Source organism: Cotesia glomerata, linkage group LG6 (assembly GCF_020080835.1).
Source record: "Cotesia glomerata isolate CgM1 linkage group LG6, MPM_Cglom_v2.3, whole genome shotgun sequence".
Lineage (NCBI taxonomy): Eukaryota > Metazoa > Arthropoda > Insecta > Hymenoptera > Braconidae > Cotesia > Cotesia glomerata.
In genome coordinates, this window is record NC_058163.1 from 20,700,543 (window position 1) to 20,719,770 (window position 19,228).

The window sequence follows — 19,228 nt, forward strand, 5'->3', positions numbered from 1 at the left end:
CACGTTGGTAATTCAGCATGCAGAAAAGATGGCAAATTAATGATGAGGGCACACAACATCAGAATGGAATGATTAAGTTCCATATTTAAATATTGATATAAGTTTTCCCAATGAAGACACTGACAATACTGAATACTCATCACTCATCAGTCTGCCAACTACCTTCAATTTAAGAAAAATACAGAAAGTATCAATTTCACGTTCATTCAAGTTTTGTATTACTTGTATTAATCAGTGTAATTAATACGGTTGCAAGTTTTTATGAAGATCGAGTTTTATATCAGAATCGATTGGTGGCGAATGTAAAGAGAATGAATCTTGGATTTGACAGACTTACAGCAAAACAAATTGGTGGACCATCTTACAATAATAATCATGGAGATAAACAAATTCTAACGTGTACAAAGATTTATAGAAAGGTAAATATCAATATGGTAATATGCATACTTATTATTTATTCGTTAATATTATTATTTTTTTAGTGTTCACCCGGAATAATACCTTGTGTCCTGCACTAACTTGTAGATAGGCGGTGCCCCTCGATCCAAAATATCATTGCGTGCTGTTTGCGAATACCGTACCAGAGGGAACAATATAATAAAAGGTAAAAGCCCCAATAGATGATCATATACTGGTACGTGATCATCTATTGGGGCTTTTACCTTATTATGATGATAAATGAAATATTTAGATGCTTTCACATTCACAATTTTTGCATCTCTCATAAAACTATATGACTTGACTAAGAATGGTAATACTATTTAAGTTTATGACACTAAAGTACAAATTTCCGAAATGAATCTTAGCGAGATCTATTTAATGTAGCCAGCTAAGAAAAATTAATATTGTTTATTATAATTATGTTACAGTTTTTTTATAGTATTTTTTTATTCTGTATGAGTATTTATGTAACTTCATTTCTGATAAAATAAAAATAAACTTTTTTATTTATTTATTTATATTTTATTTATTGAAAATTAAACGCCCATCGGCTATATACATCAAGACATACAAGTGGACATACAGTGGAAGTCCAGTGGGGGCGAATTCGAAACTACTGAGTATTTCATGTGTCCATTTACAACTTTGTAGAAGAATTAAATGTTAAGTCCACAACCTGGCAAGGCTGTTGATTTTGAAACCGGATCGAATGTTGTCGATGGAGAGATTCTGTGGCCTCGGTGCTGGATGGAAAGATAGTGGGTGGAAAGATGAGAATTAAGTTAGCTGACATCTAAAAATTTTTAGAATTTTTTTTATTGAAAAAATTGTTACAAAAAAAATAAAAAAAAAATTTATTCGTAAAAAACTTGAAAAACTACAAGTGCAATTTTTTAAAAATATTTTTTAGTTCTAATTTAATAAATGAAAAAAAATTAACAACGTCGGCTAAGTTTTGTATTATGGTGGAAAGATAGATACTTTTCAAAAAAAAAAAAAAAAAAAAAAAATGGAATGAAAAAAGCTGTATAGATTTTTTGAATAATGTTATATGTTTATGTCCAAATTTATTTAGTTGTTTGAATTTTTTTGATTTTAAATACGTCATCTCAAAGTGGGCGGTAATTTTTTAAGTTGTTAATTTTGACAAAAGGAGTAGATATCCAAATTTTTCAACCTAATAAGTTGGTTAAAAAAAATGTAAATGAGATTTTTTATAAACATTTTTTATTATGGTGGTTTAATTGTTTTTATAATTAAAATACGGAAAATGTGAAATGTCAGACATTTTCAGTATTACTTCTAACTAAATACAAAAATTCTATGTTTAATAATTTGATCTAAAAAGTATTATTTTAAAGGTATTTTTTTATAAACTAATATTAATAATGTATAAACTTTATTATAGTTAAATATTTAGTGTCTAAAAAATGTAATTGACATAGTAAACCCCTTAAATCTAAATGTAATCAGTTGTAAAAATAAAAAAAAAATTCAACTACTTTACTAAAATTTAAATTTATGTACAAAATATTTTTTTAGTATGTATAGTATATCTAAAAAATAGTGCTAAAAGCCCAAATTAAGTATATGACAAAAAAACCCATCGCTATCTTAACTGTTTCGTGAATCCAACGCAAGCTAGAAATAAAAAAAAATTTTATTAAATTAACAAAAGTTTTAAATATTTAAATCAAATTAAAATACCTTCGTAATCTTTTTCTGGCGGATTCTAAGCTATTAGGATCCTCTTTGAATAAAAACAACCTGACTCCCTTCATGTGATTCCTCAAATAATTCTTCCAGTCAAAGTCATCAAAAGTGAACCTCAGGCTCAATTTGTCTTTAGAATCAAGCCTTGACCAAAGGCGCTGAACGTTGTCATTCTTGAAGCTCCAGTTCTTCAGCATAAACGGCTGGATGACGTTCAAAAATCTGTTTATTTTAGTGACAGATTTAACAACGTGAGGCTTGTGACCTCTGCAAACCATGAGGATGTCAGCGAGCAGCGCTGGGAGGAGATGCAAGATTATATTTGCCAGAAAGTTAATCACTTTGCTTTGATTAGTCGTCATTGTGAGATACCAGATTGATTGTTTGAGAGGATAGTCCCGGGCAAATGCCAGGCAATTGTCGATGTAAAATCCCCAGGTGATTGGATTTTCTACGGTAGACGTGTAGTTGTAAATTAGCATATTTTCTCTGCGTCTATCTGGGTGCGTAGCGACGTCCCAAGCACTTGCTAGAATTGCATTCACTGTGTAATCAACAGGTACCATGTTTGCATAAATATCGCGATTAATGCGGATGCTACGCAAGAATCCAACGGCTGCTGCTGCTATTACTCCCGTCGGTCCGTAGTAATTGTCAATCCATCCAGGCAGCGAGTCATCAGCGCAAGATACTACTGAAATTTATTAAAATTACATTAAAATTAAATCAACAATTTTACATAAATTTAATACTTTAATTTATGCTCCAAAATTATCTATCATCTGTTTCAGGAAAAAGAATGTCTACAGATCTATTGAGCATGTCAAGGGTACCACGTTCTTTTAAAATTTTCTTGACACTTTCTCGCTTAACTTCTGAAGAGTCAGTCAGAGAGTTTTGTGAGGTTCGTATTTCTTCGGTCACGGAGCTGTCAGTTGAAGTTAAAGAAACAGCACTCATAGCTTCTTCCATCAACAAGTTTTCTTCAATGGCATACTCGGGGTACATAGTCTCCGTGGGGTTAAATATCGAAGACTCGGATCTTATGACGAATCCTATCGGCTGGCAAACTGTGTAAATAATCGCGCAGAAAAAGAGAATCGCTTTCGCGAGGATGTTCAAGGCAAAGAGACCGAATGTTAGTACTATTTGGTAGACTACTGTTATTATTCCGGACACTAAGTACATTGCTATTGCCAAACACATTTTTTTAGTGTTTGAATATTCACTAAAAATTTAGTTAAATAACCTTTAGTTATTTTTATTTATTTATTTTTTTAATAAAATCATACTGAAGTTAGCTGTCAGCTGTCAATTTCGGCTGTCCAATTTTAAAACACAGTAACTACAAAATTTTTATACCTGATTTTTTTGAGTATTGCTGCATTTCTTTTAACTTTTAGATCTTAATTTCAACTATTTTTTCTTAAAAGTATTTATATTCAAGTATTTTCTAATTGTAAATCAAATTTTTTATCAATTTAGCGCGCAAACTTTTTTTTAATAAGAAAAATTTTTAAAAATCTTAAAATTGTCAGTTACTGTGTTTTGAAATTGGGCAGCCGATTTAAATAGCATATTACACACCTAGGGAAGTAAATGAAAATTAAATTAGTCGGCATCCAAGATTTTTTAGAATTTCTTTTTACTGAAAAAATTAACGAAATTAAAGTTAGCAGTCACTTAAAAATTTTTTAATTTTATTGAACAAAAAAATTTGTTCCAAATAATTATTTTTGAAAAATTGCATTTTTTAACTTTTTAAATTTCTACATGTCAATTTTTTTAAATTATTTTTTTTGCCATAATTTATTTGTTATGAAATCCTTAAAATTCTTAAAAATATGCTAAATTAATTTTCATAAAAAATTATTTAAAAAAAATCAAAATAAATTTCATTTGTAAAAAACTTGAAAAACTGGAAGTACAATTTTTAAAAAATATTTTTTTGTTCTAATTTTTTCAATAAAAAAAAATCGAAAAATTAAAAACGTCGGCTAACTTTATTATTATGGAAAGTAAAGTAAGAAAAGTCTCAGATCACATGTAATATCTGAGGCTTTCTTATTTACTTCCCGAGAAGTGTATACTTTTTTTTCTCGACGGAGGCGGAAAGCGGCAACTTCGTTTAGCGCAGCGAAGCTAAAGTTGACACTTTACGCCCGGAGGGAAAAAAAAATTTTCTCTAATAACTTTTATTAATTTTCACACATGGAATTTTTTTATTAATTTTTTTTTTATAATAATTAAATTGCTATAAAATTATAAAAAAAATTCAAACATCTGTTAGCTTCAGTATCATTAAAAAAAATTATACAGATTAGGTTTTAATTGTTTAACACTTACTTATTGATGGGCGAAATATTCCTATCGGTAAATCTTGTGATTTTTCACGAATAACACTTTCTGCAAGTGCTTTTGTGTATGTGTAAGTATTAGGCCACTTTTCTAAAAGTCTGAAATATAATTTATTTTATTAAGCAATCAAAAACATAATTTGTTTTTTTTTTTAAGTAATCAATTTCATAATAGAGATTATGAATATTCAATTAGAAGAAAATTTGGATTTAAGTAATTCTCATTTGAATTTTTTAAAATTTATAATTTGTTTACCTGGGTAATACTGCGTTAATAGTTTCATCTGGTAAACTATCGACGATAATTCGTAAATCTTCATACTTTAAAGGATGAGGATAGAATTGTTCATCGATAGTATCAAGATGGCAATTTGCATAGGCTGTTGACACATGAATCATCGCCTTGAAATAAAAAAAAACTATAATTTTTTTAATAATCTTGTTATTAGCTAGGTATTGAATCATCTTTTAAAAGTGTATTGACATCTGCGGTAAATATTAAAATTTAAAAAAATTATGAATCCTATACTCGTAGTTAAATCTACAAATATTCATAAGTAGTTTTATGAATTTTACTTTTCAGGGCCACGGTCCGCGGTGACAACAAACAACTAATTACTATGCTCAACGTACTGAACACGATAATTTATAATTTATATTGTACTTTTACGAAGGGGATGACGCAGGTAAAAAAAACCTGGAAATAATTAACACCTTTGATTATTTTTAAAAATTACCATCTTCAAGGTGAAGGCAAACATATCATGTCATGGTTAAAGATTGTGCAAATATTTCATTACATTTATTCACTATTTTGAATAATTATTTTCTAGTAATTTGTATTTAAAATTTTTTGTTTTACTTTTTAATTAATTCTACGAATTTACAAATGTTAGAAAAAACTTGACGTAAGTTTCTTAATTTAATTCTTTAATTCAAACAATTGATTTTACGGATAAAATAATTTTTTCATTGTCTTTTTTTACCAGCTCTCACTTTTACATTACGTACATACATATTTATATATATATATATATATATATATATATATATATATATATATATATATATATATATATATATATATATATATATTTAAACGTGTATCGTTTTATATTCGTGATGAAATTACGTATGTATTTAGTTGATGCGGTCATTGGTTGTTATAATATGAGAGAAATTTGGGTACTACGTGTTCCCGATTAACGGGGGTTGATTATGAAATCCTATTACGTTCAAATATTCTTATAATGCAATCTTTTAATTAAAAATAAATTATTTAAAGAGAAAATAATTTTTTACCTTTAGATTTTTAATTTCTTTACACAAATTGATAACACTCAGAGTACCTCCGGCATTGATAGTTGTTGCAACTTTAAGTTTTTCTTCAAATTTAACGGTGGCAGCATTATGAAATACAACAGAAACTTCTTCGATTATTTTCTTTCGATCCTCTAATGTCAGTCCTAAATCAGGAAATGAACAATCACCAGGTATAGCAACTATTTTATGACGTAATTTCGGTGAGTTATTTTTCAAATCTTCAAAAATCTGTAATTTATATGAATAAATTACAATAAATTATACTTATAAAATTAAAAATAAAAAAATAATTATTTGTATGATATTTACAGGTTCGTTAAAAATATCTTCAATTCTGTCAATAATGTTACTCTTTTTTTTAGGTCGCATCAATATATAAATAGTTGATACTTCCGGACAAATTCTTAGCAATTTCTCAATCATAGTTTTGCCGAGAAAGCCAGAAGCTCCTGAAAAATATATTTTATTTTATTAAATATTTTTAAAATTATTGTGTATATTTACGTATGGATATTTAAACCCATAGAGTGAAAGTATTCAATGATTTCTCATCATAATGGCAACAATATCTATTTTATTATCTTCATAATCATAATAATATTTATTACTATTATCTAACAATAACCTGTTATGAAGATATTTCGACCGGCATAAAAATCTTGAATCGGAGTCCTCGTTATAACTTGCTCCGTATTTATTCTATTTAAAATATTGTTATTATTTTCATTAATGTTTATGTCATTTTCATAAACATTTATCTCCTGAAACATAAAAAAAAATTCCTAAGTAATATATAATAAATAAATACACATATTACTAAATTTACATAACAAATTACAACGAATTATTAAATAAAAAAAATTAAATATCCAAGAGAGGTTTCTCTTATTTTATCAATACGGAAGAAATTTTACTTTTTTATTAATATATATTTTTTTTTCTAGACTTTTAATACTCAGTCATACTTTTATTTGTAACACTGGTTAGAGACAAAAAATATATGACCTCAATTGTACTTGGATGCATCGGAATGTGCGACGTGAGTAAATTTATTGTTAGCTATGTCATAATTTATTATTTAAAACAATTATTGATGAATAATTAATTAATTAATATATATTTTGCAATGTAATTTCATTTCAACAGATGAAGAAATAAAAATAGGACTAACCTTATTCCCGTAACCGGGTACTTGATTTTCCAGGATCATGGCGCTAAATCACTTGAGCACTAATTTGAGAAGAAATAAAATTACAAGCGCATGAAGTTGAAAATATATAAAAAAACGAGCATTCGTCGATTGTGAGGCATAAGAGAGAGTTACTCTCCTTTTCGAGTAATTTATTCGACAAAAAGTGAGTTTAAGTAATGAATAATGTTACTAAAAGCACTGTTTGAGGACTACTGTGAATGAAAGGCCGTGGGCCATGGACGGGAATTAGAAACAGACTGGCACCAGGATAAAGTTTCTTCTACCACTATGCTCGATTGCCGTGAATCCAAAGACTCGACTCAAAATTCGAACGTAAAGCCGATGGAGTAGTAGGTGTCCCCCGACAATCACCTCCAATATAACTGGGACTCTCCTTGCACCTGACTCGTCGACTTTGACAGAGTATTGCTACTCTATCAATAACATTTAAATATTGTTACCACCACAATTATATTTTTTATGCTACATTGTCGCGTTAATCAAACCTCACCATTACCATGAGATTTATTTTTAAAAGAAGATACGAGGATCTCCAGAACACCCACGACTCCGCTCCCTTGTTTAACCACTCGAAGGAACAAAGTTTTATTTTACTGTATTAAATCTCATGAATACCGACAACTTGTCGTGAGTATTTATTTTATTATGGGTCAATTAGTAACGTTAAATATTTTAACATTATTTTATTTACTTTCAACCTTACCTACATTAAGTTTAAATATTCATTAATTGCTTACTAAATAAATTAATTTAATTAAATCCTAAATTAATGTCATTTTTCAGATAATTTTTTAACGTGTTCATTTATTTTATTGCGGGGCAATTAGTACACAAAAAAAAAATCAATTTAGTTGAAGTAAACATATTTGAAGAACTTCGTCTTCTTGATTTGAATAGAAAAATTTTAATTGATTCAAAAATTTTTCTCTTGATTTAAGTTAATTTTTTTTTTCAGTGTAATGTTAAATATTTTTTAATTATTTTATTTGCTTTTAATTTTACCCACATTATTTAAATATTTATTAATTGGTTAATAATTAATTTGATTTAATTAAAACCTACATTAATGTCATTTTTCAGATGAATTTTTAACATATTAATTTATTGGAACAGACAAAAACAAAAGTCATGAACAACATTCTTATCATTTGTCAAATAAAATTATTTTACTGAATGTTGATTCATTAAAAAAAAAAAAAATAAAAATTTAAGAGCTGAAGAAAAGAACCTTGAACGTGAAAAAAAAGGATTTTTAATCAATGGAATTTCTTAATCTGCCAGTCAGATTTATACATCAGCGGTTTTATTTGTATGAGTAGAGAGTTTACCCTGAATGACAATAAGAAATCTTACGCCACGTGTTAGATCACGATGACATGGTTCTCCTTATATTATATATCAACGATATCAAGACCGTGGTTTGCATTATATCTCAGCGAGTGTGCAGCAACAGTATTATTTTTTATTACATTTGTTTATACTGATAGTACTCCGTTTGGCGGGCATCAAATATTATTATGGAGTGCTACTCAACAACATAATAACGTACGGCCTAAATTTATAATGATTGCGCAAGAAATACACAAAATAACATAACAGTGAGGCTCTGGTCAGCCCATACTCTGCCCGGTGGTGGTGAATATCTTATGTTATACAATATTATATGAGCTGAGAAGAAAGAAAGACAAGTAAAGACGAGGCGACATTAACTGATGTAACACGGCATAACCAACAGAGTATGGCCTAGAGAGGCGGATCCATAGATGTTTGGATATTATTTCGCAATGTGAAAGTTTAAAACGATCTCTGCAAGAAACGCACCAACTCTCTTCTCACTCTCCTTTATGTATTTTCTTTTAAACCATTACATTATACGGTATATCTTATACCGATAATAAGGCCCTTATTATACATCATTCGCTTCTTTATTTTTTTTTATACTTACTCCTGAAATTATTATTATTACAAAATTATCATTAATATTTTTTTAAAATATTATATTGATAAATTTTTTAATAATTTAATTTTATAGAACTTGATCTAAATTTTTTATCAATTTTTTTTTATAAAATTTTTATTACTATATTTATAAAATAATGAATTATTATTATAAAATATAGAAAAAAATTTTTATAAAAAATATTTGATATGTTTTGTTAGAATTTAATATAATCATTTGTTAGAATTTAATATTATTTCTTCTTTTTTTTATTTGCTTATTTCTTCTTAAGAATAGTAACATGAATTGGTGATTGATTGTATGAAAATAATTAATATTTAGTTACAATTTAAAATTCTATGACTTTCTCTATTTCAAAACTCGAGGCATAATATTTAGGAAATATATATAAATAATATTATGATATTCTTTGATTAAGTGCTGTTATACTCAAGAGACTCTTTGTATCTTAGTGAATAAATTTAATAGTTAAGGTTTGATATTTCTAAGAATACGGAAAAACTTTCTCTGTTCTGTAAAAATTTTTTGACTATCAAACTCCAATCCGGGAGTTCCCTAATAGTCTTCGCTCGATACATGTTTATTCATTTATTTTATTAAAATACCTAGAGATAATTTATATCAGGTTCTGTTAAGTAATCGGGTTCTATTGGGTGATAAATTTAAGGAAGAATTTTTATTGCTCAGGCAGTTTGATTTTAGACGAGCTGATGAGTTTTATCGTCTTCAAAGAAAGCCTGATTTGCTTGCAGTGAGTACAGTTGTTATTTTATGTTTAAATGTGCAATACTAATTGTTTAAACGGCTGTTGATAAATCGGTATCTTGCTTACTTGGTAACTGGTTCAATTAAAATTTATAATAATTTTTTACAGTTAAAATTTTATTTCTTCTTACAGGGTAGATTTTTAAAGCCGATAAAACATCAGGTGATTTATTGACGACTTAAAAATTTAAAGCCTTACAAGAAATCTCGATCTCTAAAATAGATCTTAGATCTACATTAGATAAAATATTTAAAAAATTACTTAAGTTTTTAAAATGAATTTTTTTAAATATTTATAATTTAACAATAAAAAATTATTTATTGTAAAAGTATAAAATAAAAAAATTATTTCAATGGTATTATAAAAATAATTATTTTCTTTATACTATTAAATTTTTTTTTATTAAAATAATTCTTCAATTGAGACAATTTAATTCTACAGTTAAAATATATTTAATCACGCGATAAGCTCTTAGATCGTAATATCTAATAAATTAAAAATTACAACTGTTGGAAGTAATTGATAATTTTTAAAAAAATATTTAATACATAAATAAACAAATATACAAATTTCAGGTATAGTTATACAAAACTTACAACTAATTAGTTACAAAAAATAAGCGAGTAATAAAAAAAATACAATAAAATTTACAGTAAAATAATTAAATAGTATTAGAGGTATAAAAAGTATAAGCGTTTAAAATATTTCAACGTAAATAATTTTTACTAAGTCATTACTATTTCTAATTTATCTAATTATCGAAGATTTAAATTTTTGAATGAGCGTTCGGTACATTAGCCTAGTTTTTTTTACAATCATCTTCATTCTACTCATAAGTATATATAAACACAAATAAAAACTAATACCTCACCATAAAAGTTAGTAAATTCCACAGGAATTTAATTATCAGGTAAAAAATAACTAATTTAACAAATTGGTGCATCCAGTACAGCCTTTGCCACTTAATTCTCGCTTGCGGTAGCGTGTCAAGTGGGTCTTTAATCAGATAAACTCTAATTCCTACTAGATAAGTTTTGAAATACTCATTCCAGTCGAGCTCTTTAATGTCACAGAAGAACAAATCCTTGTCCCTAGGATCGAGCCTGTTGACCAAGGAATTTAAGCGCTCGTTAGTAAAACTCCACTGCTGGGTGGAGAAGTAATTAAGCACATTCATAAAACGGTGAATTTTCTTGTAGACCTTCAGGAGTCGAGGACGTTTGCCCATGCAAAGCGTCGCGGCGTCAACCAGCAGTGCCGGAAGTAAATGAAGAAAGTAAATGTAAAACAAGTGAAAAATTTTATACTTATTGTTCGTGAACCCGTAGTACCAGATAGCTCTCATTGTCGGATAATTGACTCCGTACTTAGCGGACATGTCTTTCAGCTGGTTGTAGGAGATAGCGTTGTCCTGAGAGACGTAATTGTAAACAGGGATCGTTTGTTCCGACTTCTGATGGTTGTATTCTTCCATTACGTCATACGCAGAAGCTATCAGCGCATTGACAACCATGTCTCCGGGCACTACGTTTGCATGGACAGATCCGTCGCAGTGAAGAGAACGCAATAGACCTGTTCCAGCTCCAGCTGCAACACCCGTTGGCCCATAAAAGTTGTCGATCCATCCTTTTATGGGCTCCAGATATGTTGAAATTACAATCGCGGGTCTGAATATTCCGATAGGCAAGCCTACGGCTTCTTTTTCCACCACATTCTCGGCAATTGCTTTTGTATATGCGTATGTATTTGGCCAGCGGCCTAACAAACTAAAAAAAAATAACAATTATATACATTAATTTTATCTTAGTTTATTGGACAATTAACATAGAAGCTGGACAGGAAGAAAAATCATAATATGTTTAAATTAATTTAAATTAAAAATAAATTAAAAATCATAATATGTTGAGATTAATTTGTAAGGAAAAAATTTTTATGTATCTTAATATTTAAAAGTATCTAAAAATACTAATTTTAATATTTTTGTAAAATACATAACTGTGATACAAATAAAACTCAATCTATTTATCTACATTAATTGTCTATTTTTTTTATGATAGATATCGAAGTCCACTAACAACTGTGAATGTTTTTTAATCTAATAAATAAATTAATTACAATAAAAAAATGCTTCAGAAATTTCCACTAATAATTTTCTTGTTATCACATGCGCAGAATTTTTTTATTAAATTTTTTTCACATTTTAATTGCTATAAAATTATAAAAAATTTGTTATATCTGTCATGAATATTTAAATATGATTAGATTACGATGAAAAGAGCAAGTGTCAGAAAAAAAAAAATTATGTTTAATGTTAAGGAAGAATCCTTTGAATAAATTTTGTTAAAAATTATTCGTCAATATTTACTTGAAAGTAAACAAACTGACGGGTATCTGCTACTTTTAGTGTAATAATTAAATTAACACTTACTGTGGAGTCAATTTATCAGCGATATTATCGTCGACACAATTCATCAGACTGACCAGTTTGTCTGCGTCAATGGGAGGTGTGTATAATTTTTCTTCTATTTTTTTCTCGGTACAATGTGCGTAAGCAGTGGAAACGTGGACAAAGGACTAAAATTGCATCAAATTAGTTATTTATAAATTGTTTATGTTAATGAGTAAGTTTACGAGCGAGGATTAATTATTATTAATTATAAAGTTACCTTGAGCTTAGACATCTTTTTACTGAGACTAATCATGTCCCGCAGACTCTGAATATTAATTGATACGGCAAGTTTTATTTTTTCATCAAAACTCAGCGTTGCTGCGACATGAAAAACTATTGATACATGATTTATCAGAGTAATCCGATCGGTCTCTGATATTCCGAGATTTGGAACACTGCAGTCGCCTTCTATTGCGACTATTTTGTGGCGAAATTTTGGTTGTTCTTCTTTTAATCTTTCGAACAACTGAAATAGTAAATAATAAAATAAATTTTATTTAATTATTATTATTATTATTATTATTATTATTATTATAATATTTTTTAAATGATATTAAAGTTAAAATTTTTTAACAAATAAATTTGTTCCGAAAAATTATTTTTGAATTTTTAATTTTTATGTCAATTTTTTTTTCGATAATTTATTTGTTACAAAAATAATTAAAAATGATGAAATATCTGTAAAATTAATTATGACATTTAAGTTAGTAATCACTTAAAAATTTTTTAATTTTATTTGGCAAAAAAATATTTTCAAAAAAATGATTTTTTTAATTTTTTAAAATTTCTTCATGTCAATTTTTTGCTAATTTTTTTCGTTATAATTTATTTATTAAAAAAATTAATTATCAAACATCTACTAAATTAATTGTCATATTTTTTATAGTTACCGGATCATCAAAGAGTTCTTCAGCGCGTTCATAAGTACTCTTCCCCTTTTTTGGACGAACCAGCAGATAGATGACCGAGAGATTGGAGCAAGTTCTCAATAATTTTTCAATGATCAATTTTCCCAAAAATCCCGTGCCACCAGTGATAAAAATACTCTGGCCAGCATAAAACTCCTGGATAGGAGTCAAATTGATGTCCAATTGTGATATTTGTGGCGAGCATTCCGTAGGCGTACTGGCGCGTGATCCATTATCAGCAACCGCAACTTCTTGGCCTCCTGATTCCAGGAGTGCTTCGACCATTTTTGTTTAATCTGTAAGCAAACAACAGAAGAACTGATTAATGTACATTGTACTTGTACAAAGATTCTATTTTATTCGTGGTTCGTATAAGGAAAAGCTCTTTAGTCTCCGTAGCACGTAGCCATCGCGAATATTTCTATATCCTGATCATGAAATTGTGGGCGTGACAGCTTAAATATCAATGACTAAATTTTATTATTCTCTCAAATTCTCACAGTCGAAAAATAAAATCACTTTTGCGACTTGAGATCAAACTTTATCTGCGCAATAAATTTCTTCTTTTTATTTTTTATTTTTTACACATAACATTTTTTACGCATAATTTTCATTCAAAGCACTGTCAATAAACATTTGTGGCTAGTAAAAACTACAATCACAAAAAATAACTTTGTTTAAACGTTAACGGATCTATAAACCGTTAAATCTAAATGCTGGCTTTTAAATCTAGTGAAAGTTGACAATGAACTTGATTTTATTTTATTCATTGTCTTCAATATTATTATTGTAATTATTATTTTAAATATTTGTTACAGATAAAATTGAAAGATCAAGACAAGTGTGTTGAATAAAATTTTATTAATAAATAAATAAAAAAGTCAGTGCAATGGAATTTAAATAATTTGTACGGCTTTCTCTATTTACCATCGATGCGGTAACACCTGTACTCGTGTATCAACACATATAATTATCATTATATACTATCAATCTTTCTTCAATTATTATTTACAAAAAAAAATAAATAAATAAGATATTACTCGCATATGATTTAAGCTAAAAAATAAACAAATTGGCTAAAGACTTTCTCTTTCTCGAGTGTGTGAATGAAAGTATGTGCATACATATTTACCTTAAAAAAAGTAAGAATGATCTTTGATACTTTAACGGTATTTAATTATTTTTATTTTTTTACTCCAGAGTCTATGACAAGGGCCTGGATGTCATTAAATTAGAATAATAATAATAATATGTGATGCAAGAAATAATAATGTATTCACATTCTCTGATTACCGAGTGTCACACGGTAAAAGGTTCCCTCTTTTGATTCATTACGACTACAACGCGGAAGAAACTAACGAGTTACGCAAACGAGCAAGTATTATAAGTAAAGTTGCTTTAAAAAGGGGCCAAGAAAGGATACCCAACTGGACAATTTACTGGTTGGTCATTACATTAGATTCCTTCCAGAGTAATTACTTATTAATCACAGTTATTTTATTTCTTCCTGCTAAAGATCATCCTTAGTTTTAGACTAATCATTTCCTATTTAAATGAAAAGTCTTTAAGATATTTATTAAATATATGTATTTAAGTGTCAATGACTCTTTGACGTAATGGAAAAATTAGTTCACTGTAATTATTTTACCTTTTTATGAGTTATTTTAATAAGACGGATTTTACGGACTTACACAACCCAGGAAGCTCGTTTTAAAATATTAATTACAGTCTCAGTTTCAATCAATAACTTTCAATAAATATATTTATTACTCTGAAAAAATATACCGAAAGTTGCAAAATTATTTTTTATCACCTGCTATAAAATATAAATACCAAATAAATAAATAAAAGGTCTTACAAAATAATCAGTCAAACAAACGGTATAAATTATTCAATTATGCGTTTATTTGTACTGATCATCTTCACCTTTATCTTCGCTACCTTCACTTAGATTATTTGCTATTGTTAATCATCCATTAATTTCTCAGAAAAAAAATACAAGATAAATAAAACCATCTTTTAAAAATTTTAATATTATATCTAACTAAATATTTTTTGCATTTACTGATTAAAAAATTCCATCATTAATTAGCATTATTTTTATTAGTACTTACTATTAATATTTATGGGTCATAAATAACAGTTTTTTATTAAATATAAATGATTGATTGATTATAGAATTATCCTTCGGTGTCAAGTTAAAAAATTATTTTGCTAAATGTTGTTGCAAGAATTGCTATTTACTGAGCACTGCAGTCAAAAAACAAATACTTATCTTGCTAACACATTAAATATATACACTCATATTTATATATACTCAGGTGTTTGTGAGTTAATTAAACAATGTCAGTGCCATCAGCTTCTTAAAATAATTAAACGAGCTGAAGAAATCAGAAATTAATCTTCTTGGTAAAAAATATTACTAAAATTAAAATAATTGTTTTTTATAGACAATTTATAATTTAAAATAATAGTAAATGGTTGGTAACTTGATAAATAATGCAGTCGGTGTAACCACACAAATATGTAAGAAGTTAAGCAATGGACATTAGATATCACTAGATTGTACACTAAGAAATTTAAACGAGTTACCAAATAAATGCAATTCATTCAAGGTTCTCTATTGAATACTATTGAATAAATTTTAGCTTACAATAACAAAGGGTATGTTTTGTTAACGTATCTTCATTAATTTATATTTCTTCCAACAGACAATAGACCTGTCAAATTATTTTTTCGGGTGAGTAACTATCCGAACTTTGGTTTTGTTTTGTAATATTTTGTTATTTTAAACTTTGAATTACAAGAAAAAAAATAATTGAAGATTTTGAGGTAGCTGCGGTAAAGACTAAGTATATGTTATTTAATTTGTATATCTCTTAAATTATCCAGTAAGTGAACTGAATTAAAGAGAAAATGAAACTTTGATAAGCTTCAACAAAATAATTGTTTAAATATCTGAAAAAAAGCAGGTGTTTATAAAAATGAATTAGGACAGTGGAAAATTTTAAAATATTTTTTAAGAAAAAATTATAATAATAAATAAAAATAGTAACAAATAGAATAATTACTTTTAAATGATTAGGTTTCACTCACCTTATTTATATACTCGTGCCAAAAAAACGCTAAAGCCTGAATACACTTTTATTTTTTTACTTTCTCCAAGGTTCTTGTCACTCACGTCTTAAATAAATTTATCAAAATTATTTAAAATATTTAGAATAATATATTAATATATATTAAAAAAAAAAAAAAAGTTTATAAATTTAACTGACGGGTTTACTAACAAAATTTGCACTTTTTTTGGGTCCCATAGGCCGACAGTCAAACCCAAGATGAAGAAACAGATAAAAAAGAAAAAATAGTAAAGAAGAAATATAAAAATTAACAAAAGTAATAACTTTCTCAAAGAAGTATATGTCGTGACTCGAGATACGAACAACGGAGAGGTCAATCACGTTGTGTTTTAAAATTTCACTTCTTCTCTTTTATGTGGCTGCCAAAGCCCCTCTAGCTGCAGCTGCAGCTTCGAGTCTGATTGGTCTTTTTAAATCACCGCGAGAAAGTTTTCAAATTCGCGCCCTCTGTAAATAAGCCTTAAGCTATAAGCCGGCAGTTGGGGTTGCAGTCAACTAGTCAGACTAACAACATTCCGAATTAATAAATTACTATAACTTAGAAAGTAAATATTAAATGTAATTTAAAATAATTAATTTTACAAATATTAAAATTCCGAAAAATATAATCTTAAACAAAGAAAAAACTAAAGCTATATTAATAGAATCTTTCAAAGTCACTAAGTCTCAATAAATTAAAAAACATAACAACGAAAATTTATACGCCAAAATGAATGAACAGACGAACACTCATTTAGCTGAAAAATGTCAATAATTTTATATTTAGATTAGAAAGTTTTTTAAATTAATTATTTTAATTCATTTTATTTTAATTTACAAGCATGTATGGAAAACACTCAAATTTCATGATTGTAAAGGTGGACCATCTAAGAAAAATTTCCAATTTTTTGGATGAGTAATTTTCGGCCGAATCATTATTCGGATAGATGAGTACTTATTCGGATAAATATACTTCGGAACAACCCTTTTTCGAAATCAAATTAATTTTAACTCTTGAGGAATATAAGATTTATATTTACTTTTATTCGATAACCCGATGTTTTATAATTTACAAAATTGTTTTTCGGCTGGTATTCTAATTAAGCTAATGTAATTTATAAACTTTGATTGTAGCGGAATTTTAAATTTTCTAGAGTTTTAATAATTCGGAATGTTGTCGATCTGACTAGCTGACCGCAATCCAGCAGTTGGTCAGGAAGAATTAAACTTTTTCTAGTTTAGTCACGGGCGATAAAGTCCGGAGGGGAGAGAGAAACAAAATAAAATAGTGAAAAAAAAATGGGAGTGCTAAGTTGATTTTTAAAATCCATGCAAATAGTATATATAGTTATTTAATAAACAAAAAGTTTTGTTTAGAAGAAACAAATAAAAAATGGATATTGATACGGCGAGTGACAATACGTCTATTGACGACAAAACCGAAGATTTTTGTGATAACCCGACTAGAGATGCCTTGACAGAAGGGCTCATGAGTCTACTGAAGCCTACTGTTGATCAGCTGGATGAACGAATCCGTGCGACGAGGTAACCAAACATTTTTATTACTACTAATTTTATTTTATTATTTTTAATTAATGTGATGCTGATTAAAAATTTATTTTTTAGAATTAGTCAGATAGAATTGAAGCAGCAGATTGAGTCATTGACTGAAGAGCTGGTGAAAATCTCCGAGTACCTACAGTGTCCCTTCGAATTGGACAGTTATGTCAAGAAGTTGGTGAACGCCAAGCAACGTGTCACTGTCGTGAGTAATATTTTGCAAACAACTCAGGAAAGGCTGAACAAAGTCCACGACGCCGTGGAAAAAGACACTGCTAAGAGGAAAGCTCTGCTAGATCACAGTCCTATTTATTCAACAGAGGTTAAAAGCGACCAGAAGGATGCTGATAATCCTACAGTAGATCAAGAAGCTCATCAGAAAAATCAGGATCCAGATTCTAAAGATTCTCCTGGTGAAACGTCAAAACAGTAAGAGTTAACCTTAAAACTGTCAACTCGGAACAAGTAAGATGGAAACTGCTATTACAGATTTAAATAATTTTGAGGATGTTTACGAGCCCTCTGAAGATTCATTCCTCCTGATAGATAGCTTAGAGTCCGATTTACCCGAATTAAAGAAGCTAAAACCATCAATTTGTTTGGAAATTGGCAGTGGATCTGGTGTTGTGATAAATTCGTTAGCGTTAGCATGTAAAAATAAATGGCCTGGATTTTTTATAGCTGTTGATATTAACCCATCAGCTTGTAGAGCTACCAAAAATACTAGTTTTATCAATAATAATAGTAATTATCTAGATGTAATTCAGATGGATTTAGTAACAGCCTTGAGGATGCTAAGTCAGTTTGATGTTGTAATATTCAATCCTCCTTACGTACCAACGGAAACCAGTGAAATAGGTCATTCTAATTTGATAACACGCGCCTGGGCAGGTGGTAACAACGGAAGGGAAGTTATGGATCAACTATTTCCGTTTATTCCCAAGTTACTGGCACCTGGAGGACTATTTTACTGCGTCACTGTAAAGGAAAACGACATTTCTGATATTATAGAATTATTTCGAGGAATGAAAATGCAGGGTCAAGTTATTTCTGATAGGAAAGTACGAGGAGAGCATCTTCATATTTTACGATTTGTTAAACCAGCTGTTTAATTAATTAATTAACTTAATTGTTGAGTATCTTACACATTTTATTGTACATAAAAAATAATTGTAATTTAAAACAATAGAAATTTAAATTTCTAGACTAAAATATCTATCGTGATGAGCATGAATGATTATGATAACTTTTATTTTTAAAAAATCATTTTTGTTTGATTTTTTAAAAAATACCTTCAGATTGATTTTATGTTCAATAAATTTTTCCTCTCACGAGGCAATATATGTATAATGATAATTGATAATAATACAATTAATAATAATGTAATAATATTAACTAATAATAATAATGATAATGATAAAA

General features: G+C 28.1%; 3 protein-coding genes across 3 annotated transcripts; 2 read left to right on the top strand and 1 right to left on the bottom strand.

The window, feature by feature from the left end:
• Positions 1-1,916: 1,916 nt before the first annotated feature.
• Positions 1,917-16,612, bottom strand: LOC123268060. Its single transcript, XM_044732943.1, has 14 exons — positions 16,227-16,612; positions 13,113-13,426; positions 12,440-12,688; positions 12,202-12,347; positions 10,634-11,539; positions 9,840-9,846; positions 7,006-7,053; positions 6,460-6,595; positions 6,144-6,283; positions 5,814-6,062; positions 4,768-4,913; positions 4,501-4,610; positions 2,149-2,848; positions 1,917-2,082 (listed from the first exon to the last, which is right to left on the bottom strand). Exons 2-14 carry the CDS (start codon positions 13,413-13,415, stop codon positions 1,998-2,000), a joined length of 3,225 nt encoding a protein of 1,074 aa, XP_044588878.1. The 5' UTR covers positions 13,416-13,426; positions 16,227-16,612; the 3' UTR covers positions 1,917-1,997.
• A 931-nt stretch (positions 16,613-17,543) lies between these two features.
• On the top strand, positions 17,544-18,239 carry LOC123267714 (SNAPIN protein homolog). The gene is made up of 2 exons (XM_044732519.1): positions 17,544-17,791; positions 17,873-18,239. Exons 1-2 carry the CDS (start codon positions 17,640-17,642, stop codon positions 18,237-18,239), a joined length of 519 nt encoding a protein of 172 aa, XP_044588454.1. The 5' UTR covers positions 17,544-17,639.
• A 37-nt stretch (positions 18,240-18,276) lies between these two features.
• On the top strand, positions 18,277-19,072 carry LOC123267713 (methyltransferase N6AMT1). Its single transcript, XM_044732517.1, has one exon. The coding sequence runs from the start codon at positions 18,277-18,279 to the stop codon at positions 18,916-18,918; it is 642 nt and encodes a 213-aa protein (XP_044588452.1). The 3' UTR covers positions 18,919-19,072.
• Positions 19,073-19,228: the final 156 nt, after the last annotated feature.